General features: G+C 45.8%; 2 protein-coding genes across 4 annotated transcripts in view; both read left to right on the forward strand.

The window, feature by feature from the left end:
* ERMAP (erythroblast membrane associated protein (Scianna blood group)) overlaps positions 1-8122 on the forward strand; it is a 31672-nt gene extending 23550 nt beyond the window's left edge. For all 3 annotated transcript variants that reach the window (XM_059374396.1, XM_059374399.1, XM_059374398.1), the window contains 7 exons: positions 536-568; positions 1548-1580; positions 2766-2786; positions 3565-3585; positions 3683-3709; positions 3804-3830; positions 5707-8122. In XM_059374396.1, the coding sequence (XP_059230379.1) occupies positions 536-568; positions 1548-1580; positions 2766-2786; positions 3565-3585; positions 3683-3709; positions 3804-3830; positions 5707-6431 (887 nt within the window). In that variant the 3' untranslated portion in view covers positions 6432-8122. The remainder of the gene's footprint in view (positions 1-535; positions 569-1547; positions 1581-2765; positions 2787-3564; positions 3586-3682; positions 3710-3803; positions 3831-5706) is intronic.
* A 1272-nt stretch (positions 8123-9394) lies between these two features.
* ZNF691 (zinc finger protein 691) lies at positions 9395-15166 on the forward strand. The gene is made up of 2 exons (XM_059376445.1): positions 9395-9462; positions 13652-15166. Exon 2 carries the CDS (start codon positions 13661-13663, stop codon positions 14513-14515), a length of 855 nt encoding a protein of 284 aa, XP_059232428.1. The 5' UTR covers positions 9395-9462; positions 13652-13660; the 3' UTR covers positions 14516-15166.
* Positions 15167-24782: the final 9616 nt, after the last annotated feature.

Genomic DNA, 24782 nt, shown 5'->3' on the forward strand with positions numbered 1-24782 from the left:
AGTGGTAAAGGCGCCCCGACTGGCAAGAAGTGGAATGGGCTTCTCTAGGAAATGTCCAGGAAGAAGTAGACGTGGACGTGAATTACCTGTAGGTTGGGGACCCTGCAAAATGGCAGAGAGAGAACTGGTAGAGCCTTGCCTGGGGACTCCCAATGCAGAGAAGGTCAGAGAAACTGCAGAAAAATCCTGGATAGAGCTGTGAATCATTATCTTTTGATAAATTAGGAAAGAACTGATCTTGCCAGCCTGCTAGTTAATTAAGAAACACAATTCTAGCCATGAGATAAAACCCCACAAATACGGTTGAATTTCACAGGATCGCAGGGTTGCACATGACCCTGAGAGTCAGAGAATCCAATATTTTTTCCCCAATCTGATGGTTTGAAGACCTGCTAATCCTTTCAAATAGTCACACGCCCAGAGTGACAAGGAGCAAAGTCCTCCTAGGCAGCTTGGGCCATCTTTGGACAACCCTGCCTATTAGAAAAAGCCCTTCCTTAAACTGAGCTGATACCCCTCTCTTTCTGTCTTCTAGAGAAGCTTCTCTATGAACAGGTGATGGAGGTAGGTAAGTGTCCTGAGTTGGGTGGAGATGTTACTGTGTTTTAATCATTTTGTTAGTTTTAGATTAGCTGAAAATCCCAGTATCTGCTGTCCTTACAGGCAGGGGTGATGGGACATCTTTACCTTCCTTTCCAGTTTTCACAGACACTTAACTTGTCAGAGCTTGCTTTCTAGTACATTTGGTGATTTTTGTATGTGAACTCACTGCTTGATCTGTGGGGGTCATGTAGGTCTAACATGGGGGGAGCTTTTATTCATTCAACAAACAAATTAGTGATTGTCTACTAAGTGCCCTGGAATATACTAGACACTGGGGTCACAATGGCAAGTAAAAGCAGATACAGTCTGTGCCTTCTTGGAGCTTTCAGTCCAGTCAGGGAAGCAGATGTGAGTGAAGAAATTACATAAATAAATGTGCACACATGCCATGAGAGGAAGTTCTAAGGGCCGTAAAGACTAGATCCAAGAGGAACCAACCAACCAAACTTGAGGGACAGGAGCGGAGTCCCCAGAGGATGTTTGATCTGGAAGACAGGCAGGCTTGGAGGAAGAGGGAACGGAAAACCTTCCGCAGCAGAAAGAACAACATGCAAAAGACACACAGTGCAGAAGTGAGGGGAAAGGTGACAGGAGATGAGGCTGTGGACTTAGCAGGGGTCAGGCCAGGGGAGGCTTTGTAGATCATGTCAAGGGCTTTCGTTTTTCTTTTTGGAGCAGTGGTGAAACAGTGAACAGAGAGGGCAGTCCTGACCAGAATTGTGCTTCGAGAAGCTCTCTGGCTTCAGTGTTAAGAAGGGACCAGAGGAAGCTAGACAGGATGAAGGGGGCTGGTGGGGGGCACCATTTCTGTCATCCAGATGAGAGATGGTGAGGGCCTGGGTCAAGGAGGTAGAGATAGGGAGCCTCAAAGGCAGGTGAACTCATTAGGAGTTGGGGACCGTCAAAGTAATGGCACAGAATCTCATTTACTTTTCTTCCTCTAGAAAATCTTCTCTCAGACCACGCAAAAGAAAAAGGTAATTATATGTACAGAATAAAGAGTAGGGGACAAATAACAAAGAACACATTCTTCCCACTTCTACATGAATGTTGACGGTCTGTCATACACACATTACACACACACACACACACACACACACACACACACACACCTTCCATTAATATTATTGGAATTTACTTTCCCATATCAAGGGGCTATAGAGCAACCATGGTGAGGGGATGCCCTTGATCAACATTCACAGGTCTGAACTGTCCTGAGCTCCCTTCATCAGCCTTTTCACCAATCACCTAAAAAGAAGGTCTACTTATTATTTGAAAAGGTATTATGATGGTCATATGGGGTGTATGAGCATCGCAGAACTCCATACAGCTTTTGCATTGAGAGAGGCAGTGTGATATAAGGGGAGGATCCCCGGCTCTACAGAAAAGGGCTGGTTCAGTGACTCTCGGCTCAGATCACCAGTGTGCCCCTTACTGGCCTTGGACAAGGTACTTCACTGCTCTGAGCTTTGGTTTCCCCATCTGTAAAATGGAGACTGTGAGTCTCCTCACCTGATTGTTTTCAGGATTAAAATAAACAACTTAAAAAGTTCTTATTACAAAGCCTGGTACCCCTTTCCCTTTCCACCTGTCATCTTCGTTAATTGAGTGTTTGCCCTGGACCACTGAGAGTAGAAGTCAGACACATCCAGCGTACAAAAAAAAACCAGGGGGCTCTGCCCTTGGAAGGTCTTGCTGGGAAGACAAGTCCCTGGCTCGAAATGGCTCTGTCTGCCCTGATTTCTGCATCCCATCTCCTTCAAGGCGGTGAAAGTGTGGGCGCACCCACCTCAGGGATGCTATGGCCATTCTGTCCAGGGGCGGAGGGCACAGTGTGGTAGAGTGGGGCTGTCTCCGACTGGGAGTCTCACAATATCGCTATTAGCAACAGTAGGCTTCTAAAGGACAACAAGACACACGTACGTGAGCACACAGTTACAAACACACAGAACTCTCAATGGGGACCACAGAAAAAGAGCTGGACAAAAAGGGAGGGTCAAGAAAGGCAAACCCAAAGTTCCGGGCAGTCCAGATCCTCAGGAAGTTTCAGGGCCCACAGGCTGGTTCATCAGCCCTTCCACTGGTCAGGTGGGAGGGGGGGAATGGAGTGATGAGCCTTCCTGTGTCCCATCTATTCACGCATGCCTTTTTCTGTTTTTTAGGAAGGCTCCATAAAGCCCTCAGTAAGTTCCACCCCTCATCCATGGCACAAACCTCCTTCTGCTGATGTCTTTGCTTTAGGATGAGTGTCTCCGTTTCACTTCTTGGGGCAGAAGATGGGGGCAAGGGTACTTGAGGTCATGGGGCTTGGAGATGTATTGGTTCTCAAAGTCCTCTCTTCTCAAATATTTCCTGTTCCTCTTTCCCACAGAACTGTTATCTTGTCTCTACGTGGGAAAGATTTTACTGGGAAGCGCTCACCTCCCATGGGTGAAGCTACCTGGGAGACCTTTTTTATTCCCTAGGTGTGACATTCCCTTCGGGATCCTCATTACAGTGAGTGTGTGGAGCAGCGTTTCTCCACCACTTCACGCATGAGAACCTCTTTATAACCACAAAAACCTTCAGACATGTGATGACATGTCTCTTTTATTTTACATTGAGAAAATATACCCAAGGAAATCAAATGGACATTGGGTGATGGTTTTAAATGAACTTGGACTTTATTCTTCTCCCACAACATCCTACAAATGTTTATGTTGTGGTGACCTAGAAGCAGAAGATGTGTTGTTGACTTGGTCTGCCAGAAAGTTCTGGCGGTCACAGAAACTGGCTGACTCTCCTCTGCCTTGTCCCCGGGGAGCCCTGGCCCACGGCTGGGAGCCACGGCTGTGGCAAGCCCCACTATGGGAAAGCTCAGCGTATTGCTACTGAGGGTCTGATGTGGGAATATGGTTGGTATGGGACTGCAGCACTCTGGAAGTCCTTGTTCTGATTGATCCAACTGTTTTTATTCTTCAGAGAAACTCCGGAGTGAACTGAGTAAGTGTCCCGTGTTTTTCTAACTCTTGTACCACCTAGTCTCCTGTTGAGTCTGTATTTCCAGCAATAGCTCATCTCCTTCTTTCTTCTCTTATAGAGTTGAAAAGAGCTGCGGCGAACTCAGGTGAGGTACACCTTCCCCTGCACTTGGCCCCCATGCCCCAAGAGTTCTCCGTTTTCCTAACTTTTAATTCAAGCATCTCCTTTCTGTCTTTCAGGCTGGAGGCGGGCGAGGCTGCACTTTGGTAAGTTATACCAGTCAGGGCATCCACGTGTCAGAGCCCATAGCTCTGGTCCTGTGGAATGCAGACTGTCATTTAAAGCTTTTTAAAATAAAATCTGTTTAACTGCTTATCAAATTAAAAAAAAAATCCTTGTGATTTGGGGGGTCACGTTTAGATTTGGAAAGTCTTCCCTCATTTAAAACACTATATATCTATATCTATATCTATATCTATATCTCGTGATCTTCTTATGGGTTCTCTATGATTTTTGAGATTTATCATAAGTGTGTTGGTTATTTGGATGTCATCTTTGTGACTGGTCTGTTCCTGTCCTGTCCAGACTACTTTTTGATTTGTAAGGGTTCTTTCTATATAAAGTATACTAGTTCCTTGTCATATTTTTCACAATTTATTTTTCCAAGTTTTTCATTTTCATTTTACTTTCCTTGTGGTTTTTTAGTTGTTGTTGTTTTATGATTGTTTTGTTTTTATGTAGTCAAATTTATTTGTCTTTTCCTGTGTTGTCTCTTCCATGCTTTCAAATTTGGGAAGTCCTTCCTATCCCACAGTTGGACCAACAGCCAGTGCTCCTATTTCTGTCTACACACCTGCCATGTCCTTCTTCCAAGATCAGTTTTCTTGGGGGGTGGTGACTGAATTTCTCCAAGAAGACAGTGGGTGAGGCTCATGCTCCCACAGCACACACTATGAAAAGGTTTCATAGTTTTATTTTAGAAGATTTTCACATCTCTTTTCATTTTATTCCTAAATAGTTGGCAATTTTTTTGCTGCTATTTTTTTTTAAGATTTTATTTATTTATCTGACAGAGAAAGAGACAGTGAGAGAGGGAACACAAGCAGGGGGAAAGGGAGAGGGAGAAGCAGGCTCCCTGCCAAGCAGGGAGCCCAATGCAGGGTCCCAATCCCAGGACCCTGGGATCATGACCTGAGCCAAAAGCAGTGCCTAACGACTGAGCCACCAGGTGCCCCTTTTTTGCTGCTATTTTAATGAGACCTGTTACTTTCACCTACTGGCAGTCCTTATCATCCAGCTACTCATCCCCCTTCTGTTCACATGGCTTCTTTCAGGCAGGTACAATAGAATTGAGGAGTTGGCACTTGAGAAAATACCAGATTACCTTGGTTGGCATTCAAGGAGCTCATAAACCCGTACCCGTCTGACACTCATGGTCTGGCTCACTCCCACCACCTTGACTGAGTACAGACTTCATGGCTTCTCTCTTCAAGAAGAGCCTGTTTTCTATGCTTGGCAAAAGGGGGAGACTCACTGCGACCCTCATGATCCACAATTTTAAAGAAGAATCCTTCTATCTATATTATCCCTTAAAAATGATAATTATAAGCAATGATTTTAACTACAAAATGAACATCACACACTCACTGTGTGGACTAGGCACCATCTCATGTATTAGCAAAATTTATACAAATGGGAGCCCCTACTTCCATTTTATAGAAGAAGGAACTGAAGTTGGGAGATAAGTAACAAGCCCAAGGTCACATAACCAGCAAGTGGCAGAGCTGGGACTCACACATCCTAGCTGGCTAGGGGGTCTAACATCAAAGCCTATGTTTATTATCATACATTGCATTCCTTGGGACCATCCAAGATGAAGGCAGTGTTTCCTAGGGATTAAGGCAGCTTCACAGAGAGATGAAATACTTTTTCTTCTTTCAACTTAATACACTCTCAGCAGATCTAGGAGACTGGAAGACAGTTTTCTTTGGCTCCCATACATTTAGGGGAAGGGGAAACATGAACTCAAATAGACCAATGACAGTGATCACAGACCTAGAGATTATCTTTCCCTCCAAAACTACCCAAAGATCCCTTAAGACCTTGCCTTCCCCAGCCTCACCTGTCTCTGACTCTCTGCAGTGGCAGTGACCCTGGACCCAGACACAGCACATCCCAAACTCATCCTGTCTGAGGACCGGCGACGTGTGAAGCTTGGAGACAGAAGGCAGCCTGTGCCCGACAGCCCCCAGCGATTTGACTTCGTTGTCAGTGTCCTGGGCGCTGAGTACTTCACGGCAGGCTGTCACTACTGGGAGGTAGACGTGGGAGACAAGACTAAATGGGCCCTGGGGGTATGTAGTGAGTCTGTGAGCAGGAAGGGGAAGATCACTGCCACGCCTGCCAATGGACACTGGCTTGTCCGCCAGAGTAGTGAGAAGGAGTACGAAGCTCTCACATCCCCACAGACTACGCTGCGCCTCAAGGAGCCCCCGAGGTGTGTGGGAATTTTCCTGGACTATGAGGCAGGCATCATTTCCTTCTACAATGTGACCAGCAGATCCCACATCTTTACTTTCACCCACACCTTCTCTGGCCCCCTTCGCCCTTTCTTTGAGCCCTGCCTTCATGACGGTGGGAAAAACACAGCACCTCTAATCATCTGCTCAGAACTCCAGAAATCAGAACCACCAACCGTCTGCAAGCCAGAAGAAAAAGGTCATGCGAATGGAGATGTGACCATGAATGTGAACCCTTCCTTATTCCCCCTTCAGGCACCGGAGATTTTCCCACCCAGGGATATGATCCTGCCCTGGCCCTCTGACCTTGCCCCAGCCCTTCAAGGTCTCAAGGTTCCTTCTTTTTAGGGCTGTACCTCATTACCTACTCCCCCGAGGGTCCAGCGTCCTGCCCTGGATTTCCGTCTGCTGGCCCAACACCTGATTCTGAAACATCCCATCTCCTTTCCCCAGATCTAGACCTTGTGATTTCGAATCCCATCACCTTCCACCCAGCGCTCAGTTCTAAACTCTGTCATCCTTCCGGGACTTAAAGCTCCCATTGCTCTGGAAGAATTCTTGAAAACCAACCATCAGATTAGGTTTAGTGGATGATGGGATGGTGAATGTGTGTCCCCAAGATACAGGGGTTCTCTCCTCGAGGAGCTAGTTAAAGGAACTTCACCCTGTCTCATCCTGCACTTGACCTTTTAGTCATGAGGTTATGGTGCCTGGTCCCTGACTTCTCTCTTATTCCCTCCAGAATGGCTTTTTCTCTTCTCTCAGTGCAGGCCTCTAGCTCCTTTGGGTCACATGCTCTTCCTTCTTCTTCTGGAATATGGGATGGGGAAGTTGGAAGAGTAAAACATGCCCTCCCTTTCTGTTTCCTTGATGCTTGTTTACAGTATAGTTTCCTGCCATCCAGAGCCAATGTACACGTTTTCAAAGCTAACTTACCTATTGATGCTAAGCAGGTACAGGGATTTTAAGTGTGGTAGCCATAATCCCGAAAAGCCTCAAGAGCACGGACAGGGAGCTGGGATGCAGAGCTTCAAACACAGCAGCCCAGCTGGGCTGGGCTTGGAAAGACAGGCATGGATGAGTCTGTCAGTTACCCTGGTCCTTTCGAATCTCCTCTTGGGATTTAGAGAGGTCCAGCCAGAAAAGTGGCAGTTCTGACCACCAGTGTGTAGAGGCTATTTTTCCCCATAAGCCCATTATCTTAGAAGACTTGACTATTTGTGTAGCAAACAGCCTCTTAGGTGAGAGTACTGATTTCAAGTAGGAAGTTGGTAGCTCATGCGTGAGGTTAAAACATTGAACCTCCTTTTTTAATGTGGCTTGCAGAACGAACCTTCTTCACTTTCAAGTCATTCCACATACGTGATCTGGCCTCTTTGTAGAGATACTGGCTGATACCAGTTCGCAGATGAGTACACAGTTCTACCCAATGAAACTGGATCTTTCTGTTGGAAGTTCTCTCTGTTAGCGCTTGTCATAGTCAGGGTCCTCCAGGGCAATATATATTTGTTATATTTATATGTATAGAGATTTGCTGTAAGGAATTGGCTCACATCATTATGGAGGCTGGCATGTCCCAAGATCTGCAGGGTTAGTCAGCAAGCTGGAGACATAGGGGAGCTAATGGCGTAGTTCCTTTGATGGCTGACAGGCTTAAGACCCAGGAAGAATCAGTATTTCCATTTGAATCTGAAGGTAGGGGGGGAAAAAAAGTCAATGTCCCAGGCTAAAGACCCTTAGGCAAGAAGAATTCTCTCATACTAGGGGTTGGGTTGCTTTCTGGTTCTATTTAAGCCTTCAGTTGATTGGATGGGGCCCATCCACATCCGGGAGAGAAATCTGCTTTATTCATTCTACCAATTTAAATGTTAATTTCATTGGAAAACACCCTTCACAGAAACAGTCAGAATAATGTTTGACCAAATGTCTGGGCACCCTGTAACCTGGTCAAGTTGATATATACATTTAATTATCACAATGCATGGGTGAAATTTATTATTTGCTTTTGTACAGTTCTTAAATAAAAGTTTGATATTTGCTGTTTGGCATGATGTTATTTTCATCACGAATGAGATGTTGTGGGGAAGGGCTTTGCACTGGTAACAGGAAAACATCTTACGGAATTGGTATTTGAACAGCCTTGAATCCACCCAAGCACGCTTTAACCATAGTTAGAAACGAAGCCACAGTTTTATTTCTGATCCGCCTTCTCAGCATTTTAATCAATTTATAAGCAATAGTGTATGTGGGGGATTTATGTTTCGCTCATTCATACTCAGTTTTAAATATACTTTCCTGAATATCTTAATCCTAAAACTAATTCCCATTGTTCACACTGGCTGCACCCAAGAGAAATTTACCAGCGGGAAAGAGAACTGATATTTGTGGAAGCAGAAGCTTTAACTCATTTAATCTTTAAAAGAATTCTGCCCGGGATTTTATGGGGGCGAGGGATGGTGCTCCAAATGGCTAGGCGGTAGAACTGGGATTATAAATCTAGTTTATCTAGTTCTGAAGACACCATTCTTTGCTCTTTGCACTGAAATACCGTTGCAGATATGAGAATATTCTATTAAACTTCTTTTCTCCTTCTCCTTCCTCTTCCCCTTCTTCCCTTTCTCCTTCTCCTTCTTTTTTAACTAAAACCTGGGGGGGGGGGGGGGGGGGGGGGAATCATCCTGGAAATACCTTGGAAATCTTATTGTGCCGGCTTTATGAATGGTAGTCAGGTTTACCGAGGTAGGACCCAGAAAAATCCCTGTGCAGGAGCATTGGGGGACCCAGAGACAGCTCCTCACACAGGGAACGTTTAGTTCTCTGACAAACGTTTTGGGTTAGTTGATATTTACTCCCCCCTCTAGCTCTACAATCCTTTGGCTTAAAAATACAAACCTCGAGGAAAGCGCGGATGCCCACCGGGATGTCTACCGGACAGTCAAGTGCCACCCACTCACAGTAAAGAAGAAACTGAGTTCATGATCCCTTGGTGGTTATGCAGGTTAGCTCTACGCATTACTACTGGCCAGACCCGTGGCCTCACACTTTGGGCTTTTAACGCGTGAACGTGGAAAGATATCCGAAGACCTAGGGAGAGAACTCAGTCCCAACTGCTCAGGTCTCAACTTCGCAAATTCCTTCTCCGAGTCTGCGCTCTTCCTCGGGACTACAACTCCCAGCAGGCCTTGCCCGAGGCCAAAACTTATTGGCGGGACCGCCTGGGTTTCTCGCGTTGTGGCAGCCAGTATAGCCAATGGAGAGAAAGGGTCCTCCTCAAGAACCAATCCTGGAGAGTTAGGGCGGGTCCTCTCTGGGTTCCGGCTCCGGCTCCTCCCCCGGCCCTCTGAGGCGGCGCTGTCCCTGACCGAGCGGCGGGAGCGAGGTGGGTCCGGTTTGGGCCCGAGGTCGTGGGGGGGGGGGGCGGTGGTGGTGGTGGCGGGTACGGCTTCGCGGGGAACTGTGAGCATGGCCGCCTCCCTTCCTCCAGGGAGTTAGAGGCTGTGGCTTTGCTCCCTGGACCCGGTGGGGAGCAAATGGGACCCGGTGGTCCCCTCGCCCCGACCCCTGGCCCCCGCCCCTGGCTCGCGCGGCTAGGCAGCTGCCCCAGCCCTCCCCACAAGCCCTCCTGTTGGCTTTTCAGTCCAGCCCTCTGGCACAGACCATACTTTGGGGGCCAGTCCCTACCCCTCTTATACTCCTCCCCTACCCCTCCAAAGCCATCCGGCCACTCAGAACCCAGACCTATGCCCTAGGATGCACGTATTCTCGACTCCGCGATCGGCTTCTCCCCGCCACTCCCAACCCAGCCTACTGGGCTCCGGTTTCCTGACACCTCTGATTGCAGCCTGTGCCTCCTCTCTCCCCTGCCCATCTCCTCCGGACCCTCTGGCCCCTTTGGCCCCCTCTATCTGACCCGTTATGCAGCTATCCAGTACAGTTCTCTATTCTTAAACACCTTGTTCTTGATCTTTCTAAGCTCCCCTCTCCGCATCATCCCCCACCCCCTGCCCCTTGACTTGACCCTAAAGAGCCGGGACTTCGGCCCTTCGGACCACTTTCCACCTTGGCGCCTTCACTCTAAACCCAGTCCCTTGACCTTCAGCATCTGTGATCACCAGCCCTGTCTTCTTGACTCTCACTTCTTAGCCCTGGCCGCTTCTCCACTGCCCCAGTCCTTTCTACCTTCGGTTCTCCCTGTAGGTCTGAGCCTCGTAGGAAGGCAAGCCCAATGGGCCCTTCTCTCACCAAATCTTTGAAATGTATGTCTCTACCTTACCTGCTGCTGTATACTCAGTAGGTAGATAGGGGGCTCCTCAGCTCTGCAAGTTCCAATTTTGCTCACCCGTCTTGCAAGTCCTAACTCAGATACCACCTTTTCCATGCAGCTGCTCATCCCCGATCTCTTCAGGGAGACACGCCCGTGTCTTTTTCGGAACTCCCTTGGCACTGTTCTTTTTCCTTACCTCTCCGCCCCATTTCCCTTCCCCGCTCCCTCCCTGTCTTCCTCCCTGCTTCTCTCCATTACTAGTGGCATGTCTTAAAGTACTGGCTTTGGAGTGATGGACATAGGTCCCTGTTCAGCCACGCACTTGCTGTGTGCCCTGGGGCAAGTTAAAATTTCTCTGAGCCTCCATTTCCTCATCTCTAAAACAGACTGTGAAAATGAAATGACATGATTTGCATATTGCCTTCAGTCCAGGGCCTAGCACTTAGTATGAGCTTCCAGAATGTTTATTATTACTGGTTCCCATATAATGCCGGATGCTGTGTGAAGCATTGAGGAGTCAGTACAAAGGTGACCAAGGCACAGTTCCTGACGCCCCCAGAACTGAACCTTCTACACTGTATGCCACTTTCTGGAGGTCTTGGCCTATTTCCCTGCACTGTGCCATAAACTGAGGATAGTATCATAATCCTAAATCTTGTTGCTCTTATATTGATCCAGCATTCAGTCCTGAGTAGAGTCAGAGGCTGGTACATTACACGTTCTTAGAATAGCAGGATTGGATGTGAGTGGGGGCCAGGTAGCCCCCCTGTGGTACCGGGGCCCCAGGTAGGGTGGGCAGGACTGGGGACTGAATTCAGATCATATCCATTGATTCATACATCAGAAGACATGAAGCAGTGCCTTGTGCTGGAGAGAGTTTGCCAAAATGACCCAGTCTCTGTCCTTAAACTGCTTATAAACTGCTAGTGGAAACAGATTATGTTAAAAGATCATTGCAAATCAGTGTAAAAGCAAGTACGTATGAGAGTGGGCAGATTCCTGAGAACAATGGGTGAGACAGACACAGGTAAGCATGAAATGGGTTCTGGAGCCAGGCCTGGCCTTCACTCAGCTCGTTCAGTGAATATTTATTAAAGATCTACTATATATGACTGTCACTACCTGAGGAATTTGGGTTACATTAGAAAACAAAGGCCCTGTCCCTCAGGGGACATATGTTTTAGCAGGGGGAGGGCAGACACTAAATAAGAGACAGAAGAAATAAATAGAATGTTAGTAGGTGAGAAGTGCTGTGGGGCAGGGGGACTGGGAGTGTGGAAAAGGGGTTGTGATTTTTAAAAGGATTGTCAGGGAACAGTGAGTATCAAAGAATAAATTGTTTCTGGTGTTTACTTGCATTTTTGAACATGAAGCAAGCCTCCTTCTCTATTAGGGATTGGTAAACTGGTTCATCTCCTTTTGTCTTAAATAAAGTTTTATTGAAACACAGCCACACTCCTTCCTTTAAGGAATTGTCTGTGGCTGCTTTTATGATACAAGAGTAGAGTTGAGTGGTTGTAACAGAGATACTGTGGTCCCAAATGTTTACTAAATATTTACTGTCTGGCCCTTTTCAGAAAAATCTGCTGACCTCCACTCAGATTTGAGGCTCTGTCTGTATTTCTCCTTTTAGATTATATAGAGCCTCATACCATTTATTTTCTTTACTGTTTCTTAATTTAAAAAATTTTTTTTTCTTTCCTAACAAGATCACATAAGGAATCTTTTTCATTCCTGTGATCTGTGCAGGGCTAGGACATAGCGTCCTCCACAGTGGTCCTAGTAGCTGTCACTGGCTGTGTCGCTCATACCCGCCCCGCAGCTCCCGAGAGCACTGGAGGTGTTTCCTCTGCCCACGGCCCTGCAGTGTAGGCGGGTATCATTGTGTTAGTGTGTTAGTGATGTGGGAGTCGAGGCTCAGAGGGCTTGAATCATTTTGCACAGTTCCATAGTGTGTGTCACCGTCTGGATCCAGCCCTAAATGTAGTCTGTGGCCCTTCCATGACTACTGCTGGGTGTTCAGAAAAACTTGCTGACCTGAAGGAATTCTGTCTGTCATTCTTCTCCCCTTACTGTCCTGTCATAGCCCCTTGTCCCTTGCTCGTGTCACCTTACAGTATCTGCACTGGCCCACTGGGCCTTCCAAAGTGTCGTTGTGGCCTCAGGGCCCAGAGGAAACCCCACGCTGGGCGGTGCTTCGTCCCTTCCTGGCCTGGCCCAGGCTGTAGGAGCTCAGAGTCCATGCGGTCTGGCAAACGTTTATTGATGCCTGCCTGAGTTGGCAGTGTGTATGTGTAGTTGTATGGGGGGAGAGAATGTGGTTTGTGTCTGTGTCTTTGTAGGTGGCATGTGAGAGTGTGTGTGTGTGATTTTGTGTGGGGTACGAATATAGCTGTACGTGTGATTGGGTAGGCACATGCGTGGCTCTATATTTAGAAGGGCTGTGTCTGTGATGTGTGTGGCCATATGTGGCTACAGGTGTGTATGAGTGTATGTTGTGTGTGTGTATGTGTCTGTGTGGTTTGTGTGTACGGTATGAGAACTATGGTTGAGTGTGACTGGTATGTGAGGATGGCCGTGTTTTTGGGGTGTATGTGTGTGAGAGAGAGATGCGGTGTGTATATGGCTGTGTATGGTGTTGGAGAGCGGAAGTGGGCACTGACCAATCGAAGCAGACATAGCCTGGGCCCTGCAGTAGGTCTTGGAGGGCTCTGATGTTAACCCTTAGTTGCTAGCTAGGCTGCGGTCCAGGGAGGGGAAGGGTGGCAGAACAGGTAAGAGAATTCATGGTTGGGCCTCTGAACAGCTGGGAGAGCCTCAGGAATGAGAGGTTCTGTTCATTTTGAAAGCAGGCAAGTGGATACTTTTAAGGAAGTTTTTTTGTTTGTTTGTTTGGTTTTTTTAATTAAACATAAAAGGAGGTTCAGTTAGCTTAGAGTTAGGCAGAGAAATGGAATCATCTGCAGCTGGAAGCTCCTTTACCCACACGGGAATTAGAGTCTAGACTGCCATTGTTTCGTGGTCTTAGGAAAAGTGACATTATTCCCACTGACAAGTATCTGTGGGGAGTGGACAAAAGTGGTGCTTTTGCTTTACTCTGATGGGTGGCTGTTGTATCTGTGGAAGTTTGTCACTTGAGAGTTATTAAGGAGATGCATGCTCTCCAAGTATTCCCGAGAATTGAGGTTATTTCTGATGGACAGTTCCATGGGGAAGGGTACACCCCTTCAGCCAGAACAAAGGTTCCCTGCAGTCGAGCCTGAGCCCAGGAATAAAGGTGTTGGCCATCTGTGTTCATTCTCAGGGTTCAGAAATGGGCAGTGAGAAGGAGCAGCATCCAGAACAGCACCTGCCTGAGGAAGGGGACTGGGGTGAGCCCTGGAGAGTGGATGACTCGGAGGGTTTTCAGATCCCAGATGGGGAGAAAGAGCACAGGCAGGAGAGCCCGTCAGAGTGTCCGCCAGAGGTCCATCCTAAAAAGCCATGGCAGAAAGTCACTGTCCCCACCAGAGAACCCGGGGGCCCCACGGCTCACCCGAGGCCCGAGACCGATGAGAAGCCCTTCACATGCACCCAGTGCGGGAAAACCTTCAATAACACCTCCAACCTGAGAACGCACCAGCGCATCCACACTGGTGAGAAGCCTTACAAGTGCTCTGAATGCGGCAAGAGCTTCTCGAGGAGCTCCAACCGCATCCGCCACGAGCGGATCCACCTGGAAGAGAAGCACTACAAATGTCCCAAGTGCCAGGAGAGCTTCCGGCGGCGCTCGGACCTCACCACGCACCAGCAAGACCACCTGGGCAAGCGGCCGTACCGCTGCGACATCTGCGGCAAGAGCTTCAGCCAGAGCGCCACGCTGGCTGTGCACCACCGGACCCACCTGGAGCCCGCGCCCTACATCTGCTGCGAGTGTGGCAAGAGCTTCAGCAACAGCTCCAGCTTCGGCGTGCACCACCGCACGCACACCGGCGAGCGGCCCTATGAGTGCACCGAGTGCGGGCGGACCTTCAGCGACATCTCCAACTTTGGGGCCCACCAGAGGACCCACAGAGGGGAGAAACCCTACTGGTGCACGCTGTGTGGGAAACACTTCTCCCGGAGCTCGAACCTCATCCGTCATCAGAAAACGCACACAGGCGAGCAGGCCGCCAGAGACGCCAGCTGAAGGGTGAAAAGGGAGAGAGGCGGAGAGACGCCAGCCTGGTGTAGGAAGATCTCCAGGATCTGCGACTGCCCCCTCGACCTCAAGCCCCTCATCCTACTTTGGAGAATGGTTTCCTGTTGCCTCTGAAGCCAGGAACTGCGGGAGGTCCTGAGAAGGGACTCGAGTAAGAAGAAGCTTTGCCGCTTTCCAGTCCAGTTTCTTGCCTTGGAAAGTTTGGAGGATCCGGTCTTGGCTTCATCTCCTTGGGATGAAAGAGAAGTAGGGTAGGCTTAGTACAGGCTTGTGTCATTAGGGCAACCATCCCCTGGCCTTTGAGGACGTACCTGTGAGGGGGCATCACCGCCTGAAGGTGCTCCAGATCGTATAGGAACCACACAGGGCCTGTTATGGTGGCTGTCAGACCCATCTGCTGTGCCTCGCCTGTGCTGGGAGGAGCAGCCTTCCCGATCGAAGGGGCCTCCGTGGCCTTCCCGATCGAAGGGGCCTCCTCGGCCTGGAGAAGAGGTCTGGTCCTGCCTTAGGAATCAAAAGGAAGCCCTCAGGGAGCCACGATCCAGGGACCTTCCCAGTCCCCCATGTCTGTGACTCATTCCCCCACCCTAACCCACATCTGTTCCCAGAGTGATTAGCAGTAAAACCCTTCAATGAAAAGGACCTGTGTACTTATTTGGGGCATCAAGGAAGTGGGAGCTGGGGAGCTGGTCTCGCTGCAGCCTCTCTGGAAGGGGGCTGGATGCCCAGAGAATGGGTGGCTGCTCTGAGAAGCAGAGGAAAACGGGCGGAGTCTATGGGGCCTCTGAGGAGGAAGGCAGGAGGGAAGGAAGGAACATGGAGCAGCCACATCTGCTGTGGCTTCTGCGGGTCACATTGACGTCTTTGTCTCTGTGTCCTGGCACGGCAGCCCTCAGAGGAGTCACACAGTGGGGGTTTGGTGGAACGGGAGTTCACACTTGGGCCTCCCTTGATTCCAAGCTGATGCTCTCTTTCCACTGCTTGCGCCTAGTGGCTTCGGAAGGAGGAGTCCCTTAGGGGCTGCCTCAGGCCCAAGTGAGTCCCTGGGAGTGGGGGCTAGGATGGCCTCTTGATGTGGCCCTGGACTGTTTGCTCTGTGGAAGTCAGTGCCAAGTCAGAGAACCATACCTCCTTCAGATTCTAGATTGGCACTTCCCTGTGCTTAGGAAAAGGGATAGTGTCCAGGAGTAAGGGGTGAGGGCTGGGATAAACCCATCACGGGAATCCTTGCCTTTAGTGGCAACAGTTTAGTTCCCAAGGCTGAGACAGCTTGGCGGGGGTCCTCCTAGCTTCCTGCCCTCCTGGTTTAGGCCTGGCTCCACCTGGCTGATTTCGGTGTTCTCTGCATGGCGGTTTAATGTTTACCCAGACTTCCTCCAACCAACACAGAAGACCCCTCTCTACATCTCTTGCCGACCTGGTCCTGCTCTTCCAGAGGGAGGGGCCTTCTTCCTTGTAGCTAATTGCCAGCATGAGATTCGGATACCACCCATAGCCTGACGTATCCCATGGGATCCTGCCACCCACCCAGGAAGGGATGTGCTAGGAGATTTATACTCATCATGTTGAATTCTCACGTAACGCTGGAAAGTAGGAATCACCCACGTATGACAGGTGGAGAAGGAGGCTGACAGAAAGTGACTCACCCGAGATTACTTGGCAAGTAAATGGCAGGGTCAGGAATGGAACCTTTTTCTGCCTAAATCCAGAGCCTGCATTCCAGCTCTAAAAGACTTCCCCAACAATTCCCTGACATAGGTAGGACACTACAGTTTACAAAGCACTTAAAAAAAAAAAAAAAAAAAAAAAGCTTTTATTTTAATGACCTGGTGCTCATCCTGACAAGTGCACTCCTTAATTCCCTTAACCTGTTCCCCCCCGCCCCCCCCCCACACTTCCCCTCTGGTAACCAGTTCTCCATAGTTGAGTGTTAATTGCTTTGTCTCTTTCTTTTCTTTCCGCTTTGCTCATTTGTGTTTTTCTTTCCAACATACGAGTGAAATCGTTGTACAGTATTTGTCTTTCTTCAGCTGACTTACTTAGCAAAATATCTCTAGCTCCATCCGTGTTGTGGTGTATGGCAAGAGTTCATTCTTTTTTACCACTGAATAATACTCCGTTGTTTATATATACATCTTTATCGATTCATCTGATGTCCATCAACTGATGGACACGTGGGCTGTTTCCATAATTTGGCTGTTGTAAATAATGCTGCTCTAAACGGGTGCATGTGTCCCTTGGAATTACTGTTTTGTATTCTATAAACCACTTTCATCGTATATACATTTTCCTGCTCTTTGGAATCTGCACACAAGATTTTTTTTTTTAAGATTTTGTTTATTTATTTGACAGAGATCACAAGTAGTCAGAGAGGCAGGCAGAGAGAGAGGAAGGGAAGCAGGCTCCCTGCTCCTGCTCTGATGTGGGGCTTGATCCCAGAACCCTGGGATCATGACCTGAGCCAAAGGCAGAGGCTTTAACCCACTGAGCCACCCAGGCGCCCCTAGATATTTTAAACATGTCACCCACACTTGCATGTATGAAATGAAACACTCTCTAATAGTTAAAGTTGCCATCAAACACCACTGAGCACCAGTTCGTATGCATCTGTTTTCTCTGATAATAGATATAATAACTATCCTGTAAGGTGGTAGTATTCCCATTTTTGAGATAACACAAATCTGAGAGGTTAAATGACCCGACCTAGTGCTTAACCTGTGATTCAAATCAGATAAGGTGTGTGGGATATCAAGGCTATGGTCTCCATTATACCCACTACCAAGTTAGGTCTACTGGTCCCCTGTCTGCAGAGCTTGATACCATCCTTCCAGACCTAGAGCCTTAGTGACAATTGCTGTGACTTTCTGGGAGTCTCTGCTGCCAGTATGACCCAGGACCAATGTACTGGGCAGTTGCTTTGATCTTGGGACATGACTTGCTGGCCAATCTCATTTGCCCCTTTTTGACCAAGTTCATAGGCTAGGGTTTCTGGGTTGGTCCAGGCCTTTGAGTCCTGACTGGTCCACTTAACTCACTCTCTTACTTCCTTTTTTGTTAACTTCCCTAATTTCCTCTTTTCATTCTCTTCATCTTCTGCTTGCAGGAGACTGGCACATAGACCCAGAGTTACAGTGCAGGATGATAGGTGTCACTGTGGTTGTACCTAGGGTGCTCTAAGAGCCCAGGGGAGGGCCTTAAACTGGCTTGCACTGGACATTGGGGTCCAAAATTGAAAAAGACAGTCCTTCCTGCAGGGAAGTCAGAAGACAAACTCCTCAGAACAGGGTGTTGGGAGAACATAGGTGGGAATGGCTAACACTTTGGAGGGAAGGAAAAGGTGAGGTGATGATTGAGCTCATCTTGAGTGAGTAGGTGTTTAGTAGGCAAAGAAGAAGGTTATTTCAGATGGAAGGGAAAGCTCCTCCGTGTTTTAAGCAACAGCGAAACGTCTGACGTAATCAGAGTGTCCTGTGAAGAAGAGATGAAGCTACTAGGTAGTCAGGGACCAGATGGTAAAGGGCATTGGATGCCAGGACAAAGAATTGCTGACCATAGACAACAGAATTTTCAAACCAGGGAATGGCATGATCATTCAGGCTAGTGTGGATGGTGAGCCAAAGGGGGTTAGGTAAGTTGGAAATATGCCAAGCACTGGTTGAGCCCTCCTGACCCAGAGAGAGCTCTATATGTTCACCTCAGAGCCTTGCCAGTTCCAAAGAATGGGCAAGTCCAAACCCTCCACACAATTTCTGCAGATTCCTGAGATTCATGCTCTCATGGCCTCCTCTTGCCTGAGGTTCCCAGGACTGTACAAGCCTGTTTTGTCCCTGTCAGCCCTGTCACAGAACTAGGCACTTTCATTGGCTTCCCCAAGAAATCCTGCCACACCAAGCATTCTGTAAGTTTAGAGTCTCTTTGAGAGACTGGAAGTCTTGGGGAGGGCTCCCATCATGGCATGCCCCTAGCTTCCTCTTTTCCCCCACCCACCATTGCTGTCCTTATCCTTTCCCAACTGCCCTGGAAACTGCAGATTCCTGTAGCCTATTATAAAGATTTTATTTACTTATTTTTCTGAGAGAGAGAGAGAGCAGAGAAAGGAGCAGAGGAGGAGGGAGAGGGATGAAGGGAAAGAATCTCAAGCGGACTCCACACTTTAGACCAACAAGGAGCTCGATCTCAGGATGCTGAGATCATGACTGGAGTTGAAACCAAGAGTTGGGCACCTCACCAACTGAGCCACCCAGGTGCCCCATCTTTTACTCTATTATAAAAAACTGTCTGGCTTTCCTCATTCCTCGACACCATTTTGCATACACAAACCCATCAAGGAGCACCCCAGAACAAAGGCCTCACCATTTAACAACATACACCTACTCATAAAGCAGTTGCCAAAATAAATCAATAAATACCTTGGAGATCACAACGTATATAAGCATATTAAAGGTTTAAGACTCCAGTCTAAGCAAAAGTGATTGTTTCCCCTTCCTTCTGAGACTCCACTAAGATAACAAAAGGAATAGAAACAACAGCAGAGAGAATCACAGGGAAGAGGGGTGGTGGGTGCAGAGACTTAAACAATTTCTAAAAGTAGATGACACACATTAATGACTCAGCAGAGTAGAGGAAGCCACAGCCCAGAATTCACTCCCAGAATGGAAGTGAGAGCCAGTCTTCCTTGCAAAACCACAGAGAGGCTCTGAGTTCATGGTTGGCAGGTACTGCTGATAGACATGAAAAGTGGGTCTAAAAACTATTAGAGTTTGTAGAAGGTCTGTCTGTGCAGCTGCGCCAGTCACCTCCCTCTTACCTCCAGAGTGGAGAGTAACTGATGCTTATCTCCAGACAAAAATAAGACACATAGCAGGACCCAAGAAGGCTCATCCTATAGAAATTTAATAAATCTCGAGAAATCTGGTGTTTCAGATAGCATTGATATCCCAGAATAAAACTTGTCTTATTGTGACATTTACAAACCCTCTTCCCACCTCATCCTCTAAAAATGACCCATCCACTCACACTACAGAAGAGCCTTCCAGATGACACCCTCCCTCCCTAGCTTTCCTGTTCAAGAGGGTGACCTGTCGGAGAAACATACAGCAACAGAAGAAATACACAGCAACAGAGGGAACCAACTCAATTACTGATACTAATCAACTTGGTCTGTTATTCCATAAACAGTCAATGAGGAACATCAGAGTTAAGAAGGCAGCTGGAAGCATGAAAGATAGACAAGGTAAATAGAATAAGTGACCCCAGACAACAGAAAGTCATAGTGGAGCAGTAGAATCTTTAAAAATTCTAATTGCATCCTCACAAAGATCTGGGGAGGTACTACTTTCATAAAACAAGAAAGGTTGCTAGCAGAAAGGAACAATTGGAAAATAGAAAATAGTTTTTGGAAATTAAACATATGACAGCTAAAATAAGATACTCAAGAGACCACCTGGAAGAGAAGATCAATAAAAGTCCCTACAATGTAAAGCAAAAATACAGATAAGGAAAGAAGAAATAAGGCACACAGAAGATGGACCCTTGAGGTTCTTATGATGAAGACTGTCTTGATAGTCCTCCAAAATCTGTTCTTTCATTTTCTTGGATCACTGAACTAACCAATATTTCCCAGCCTCCTTTGCAGTTATATTCATATAACTTAAGTTCTTGTGATTGGAAGATGAGCAGAAATAATATGTGACATTTCTGGTCTTAGACCTCAGGAAAGCAGACATGTCTTCACCTAATTTTCTTCCATCCTTTCACTAGGTGTAACCTGCAAGAACCCAGCTCCGATAGTTGCAGACTATATAGTGCCCTAGTGTCAGTTTGTCAGATAAAACACAGAACACCCAATTAAGTGTGAATTTCAGGTAAGCAGTGAATAATTCATACTATCATGATGTCCTGGATGTTTTATCCTAGTGAGTGGCAGAGAACAGTGGGATAAAGGGAAGTGGGTTCTCGAACTTCGCACGGAGCAGTGCTGTCCAACTCCCCTGCCTGGATGCTTCACAGCTATTAATGAGAGAGAAACAGATTTTTTTTATACTCCAAGCTTTGTTGGGTCTCTTTTTTACAGCCACGTAACATTTCACCCTAATACTTAGGTGAGTTAGAGGTGAGTTTCTGCCATAACAAGACTGTGGCACATTTTACTACATATGGAGTCTTACATTGCCATTGGTCATTCTCCCCACCCCCAAAATTCAACATCTCCAATATTGGATTCTGTCTAGTAATTGATGCTAGTTTAGATTCCATGAAATATCACGTTATAAGAGAAAAATGAGCCAGTGCTATCACCAAGATGGACTAGGAAGTCCCAGCCTTCACTTCTCAGCAGAGACAGCGACTTAACAACAAAATATGGACCAAAATACCTTTGTGAGAACTCCAGAAACCTATAGCTGGCACAGCTCAGCGCAGGAAGTGCTTCCCAGGGTTGGGGATGGGAGTGGTAAGAAAGGCAGGGAGGAAGACTAGAACATGTGTCCAACTTTCTGAATTATCAGAGGGCTGCCCGAGGAACTAGTTTTTATCTTACCTGATTTGGGGTTTTTATCTTACCTGATTTTTGTTCCCCATCAGGGGAAACAAAATACTTTTGATGCCGCTGAGTACAAAGTACTTTGGATGTCACTGAGCACAACGTATACTTTTGGATGTCCCTGGGTGAGGTGGCTTCGTGCTGTTAGCACTAGAGAAACTGCAGTACCACAGATAGGCACCAGAGGGAGCAAAAGATATATGAGCGCCTGAAAAAAAGAAACCAGCAAACTTGTGTACTTGGGAAATTAGAACATAAGCTTAGAGAAACTGCGTCTACCAAAAAGGTTTTCAGAAGTCCCAGAATCTCTAGCCAGTCTGATTATTAAAGGTTTTCCCCTACCTGGACCCAGACTCTACAAAAATCAGGAAAATAATACATGAGCAAAATGAGAATATCAAGAAAGAGCTAGAAACTATAAAAAAGAGCCAGAGGCACCTAGGGGGCTCAATTGGTTAAGTGTATGACTTGACTTTGGCTCAGGTCATGATCTTGGAGTTGTGAGATCAAGCCCCGTGTCGGCTCTGTGATGAGTGTGAAACCTGCTTGGGATTTTCTCTCTCCCTCTCCCCTTCCTCTCCTCCACTGTTTGTGTTTGAGCTCGCTCTCTCTCTCTCTCTCTCTCTCTCTCTCAAATTAATTAATTAATTAAGGCAGCGGGGAGGGGAAGAGCCAGATAGAAATTCCAGAGCTGAAGAATGCAACAGCTGAGCTGAAAAATTCATTAGAGAGTTCTGACAACATACTTAATCAGAAAGAAAGAATCAATAAACTCAAAGACTGGTTATTTGAGTCAGAGGAACAAAAACAAATAAGATGAAGAGAAGTGAAGAAAGCCTAAGGGATTTCTAGAATACCACGAAGCCAACCAATGTATGCATTATTGAAGTCCCAGGATCAAGAGAGAAAGGGGTAGAGCACTTAAAGTAGGGATGATCCAGGACACACAATTTCAAGACACTCCATAGACTCTAAGTATGAAGAATCAAAGAAGCTCACAGCAAGACAAATTATAATCAAACTGACAAAAAGCCAAAGACAAGAGAGTTTTGAGAAGTAGCAAGAGAAAAACAAATCACTATGGACAATGCAGCTCCCATGGGATTATTGCTATAGTCTCAGCAGAAGCCTTTCAGGCCAGAAGTGGGCAAGATAACATATTCAAGGTGCTGAGAGAAAAAATCTGCCAGCCAAGAATATGATACCTGGAAAAACCATCCTTCCGCAATGGAGAAACAAATGCTTTCCAGATGAACAAAAGCTGAAGGATTGTATCCACTAGACCTGCCTTCCAGTAATGCTAAAGGGACTTCACAAGCTGAAACAAAAGGATGCTAGACAGAAGTATGAAAGCATATAAAACTATACAGCTTCTTAGTAAATGTAAAAAAAAATAAATAGAGAGTACTTTAATACTGTAAGAGTATTAAAAAAAAAAACCACCTTTAATTCCAGTATAGAATTTAAAAGACGAAAGCATAAAAACAACTATGATAATAAAACTATGTTCGTGGATACAATAAATTATATAAAGGTGTAATTTGTGACATCATTAACAATGCTGGGAGTGGAGAGATGCAAAAGAGTTGGGTTTTAGGGGCGCCTGGGTGGCTCAATGGGTTAAAGAGTTGGGTTTTACATGTAGTTAAAGTTTTTATCAGCTTAAAACAGATTGTTATAAGCATAACATGTTTTGTGTAAGCCCTATGGTAACCACACACATACAAATACCTATAGAAGATACACAAAAGAAAATGAGGGAGGAATCAAAGCATGCGAGTATATAAAAGTCAGCAACATACAAGGAGGCAGAAGAAGAGGAAACCAGGGACAAAAGAGCTACAAGACAGAAAGCAATGAACAAAATGCCAATTAACTAATTAGTAATTAGTTAACAAACTCCTCAATCAAAAGACATAGAGTGGCTGAATGGATTAAAAAAAAAACTATACCCAAGTATATACTGTCTACAGGAGATCCACTTTATATATAAAGATACACATAGGGTGAAAACAAAAAGAAGGAAAAATCATGCAATTAGTAACCAAAAGAAAGCAGAAATGGCCATAATTATATTAGATAAAACAGACTTTAACTAAAAAAACTGTCACAAGAGACAGAGAAGGATATTTTATAAAAATAAAAGGGCCAGTTCACCAGAGAGAATATGATAATTACAAATATATACTGACTGAACATTATAGCACCCAGACATATGAAATAAACATTATCAGAACTGAAGAGAACAGTAAACTGTAACACAGTAATAGTAAGATATATCAACACCACACTTTCAATAATGGATAGAACAACCAGACAGAAGATCAATAAGGAAATAAAGGGCCTGAGTAAGCCAAAGGGACCTAACATTTATACAGAACATTTCACCCAACACAAGCAAAATACACATTATTCTCAAGTGTACATGGAACACTCCCCAGGATAGATCACATGTTAGGCTACAAAACAAGTTTCAACCAAATTTAAGAAGATGGAAATTATACCAAGTATCTTTTCTGACTACAATGGAGTAAAACTAGAAACCAGTAACGGAAGGAAAGTTGGAAAGTTTACAAATATGTGGAAATGAGACAACATACTCTTGAACAACCAAGAGATCGAAGACGACAAGGGAAATCAGAAAATATCTTGATACAAATGAAAATAAAAATACAACAAAGCAAAATTTGTGAGATGCAGAAAAGCATTATTAAGAGGGGAGTTGATAACAGAACATGCCTACATTGAAAAAGAAGGCTCTCAAACCAAGAACGTGACTTTATGCTTCAAGGAACTAGAAGAAGAACATGTTATCAGAAGGAAGAAAATGTTAAAAATTATCCAAAGTTATCAGAAGGAACTTATCAAAAGGAAGTAATCAGAAGGATGAAAATGCTAAAAATAAAGGCAGAAAAAAATGAAAGATTAGAAAAACAATAGAAAATCAACAACGTACTGAGTTGGTTTTTAAGATCAATAAAATCGACAAATCCTTAGCTATACTAAGTAGGAAAAAAAAGGGAAGGCTCAAGCTTAACAAAAATCAGAAATGATAGAGGAGACTTTGCAACTTATGTCATAGAAGTAAAAAGGATCATGAGACTACTATGAACAATTACATGCCAACAAACTGGATAACCTAGAAGAAATAAATTCCTAGAAAAATACAGCCTGCACAGATGGGATCATGAAAAAATAGAAAATCTGAACAAATAACTACTAAGGAGATTGAATCAGTCATCAAAATGCTCCCAACAAAGAGAGTCCAAAACCAGATGGCTTCAAGTGAGATTGCTACCAAATATCTAAAGAATTAAGACCAATACTTCCTGAATTCTTCCACAAAATTGAAGAGGAAAGAACATGTCCAGACTCATTTTCAGAGGTCATCATTACCCTGATACCAAAGCTAGACAGACACTACCAGAAAATGACAGACTGATAGCCCTGATGAATATGAAGCAAAAAAATCCCCACTAAATTATGAGCAAAATGAACTGAGTAGCATATCAGAACTACTGTATATCATGACCAAGATACATGATGTTTCCACATATGAAAACCAATAAATGTAATATACCATTATCAGGTGAAGGACAAAAATCACATGATCATCTCAACTGATGCATAAAAAGCATCTGACAAAACTCAACACCCTATCTTGATAAAAACAACAAACTATGTACAGAAGGGATGTACCTCAAGAAATTAAAA

This window comes from Mustela nigripes, chromosome 14 (assembly GCF_022355385.1).
Source record: "Mustela nigripes isolate SB6536 chromosome 14, MUSNIG.SB6536, whole genome shotgun sequence".
NCBI classification, from domain to species: Eukaryota; Metazoa; Chordata; class Mammalia; order Carnivora; family Mustelidae; genus Mustela; species Mustela nigripes.

Coding starts and splice junctions, on each gene's coding strand:
- ZNF691 (XM_059376445.1), top strand. CDS start 13,661: ATGGGCAGTGAGAAGGAGCAGCATCCAGAACAGCACCTGCCTGAGGAA.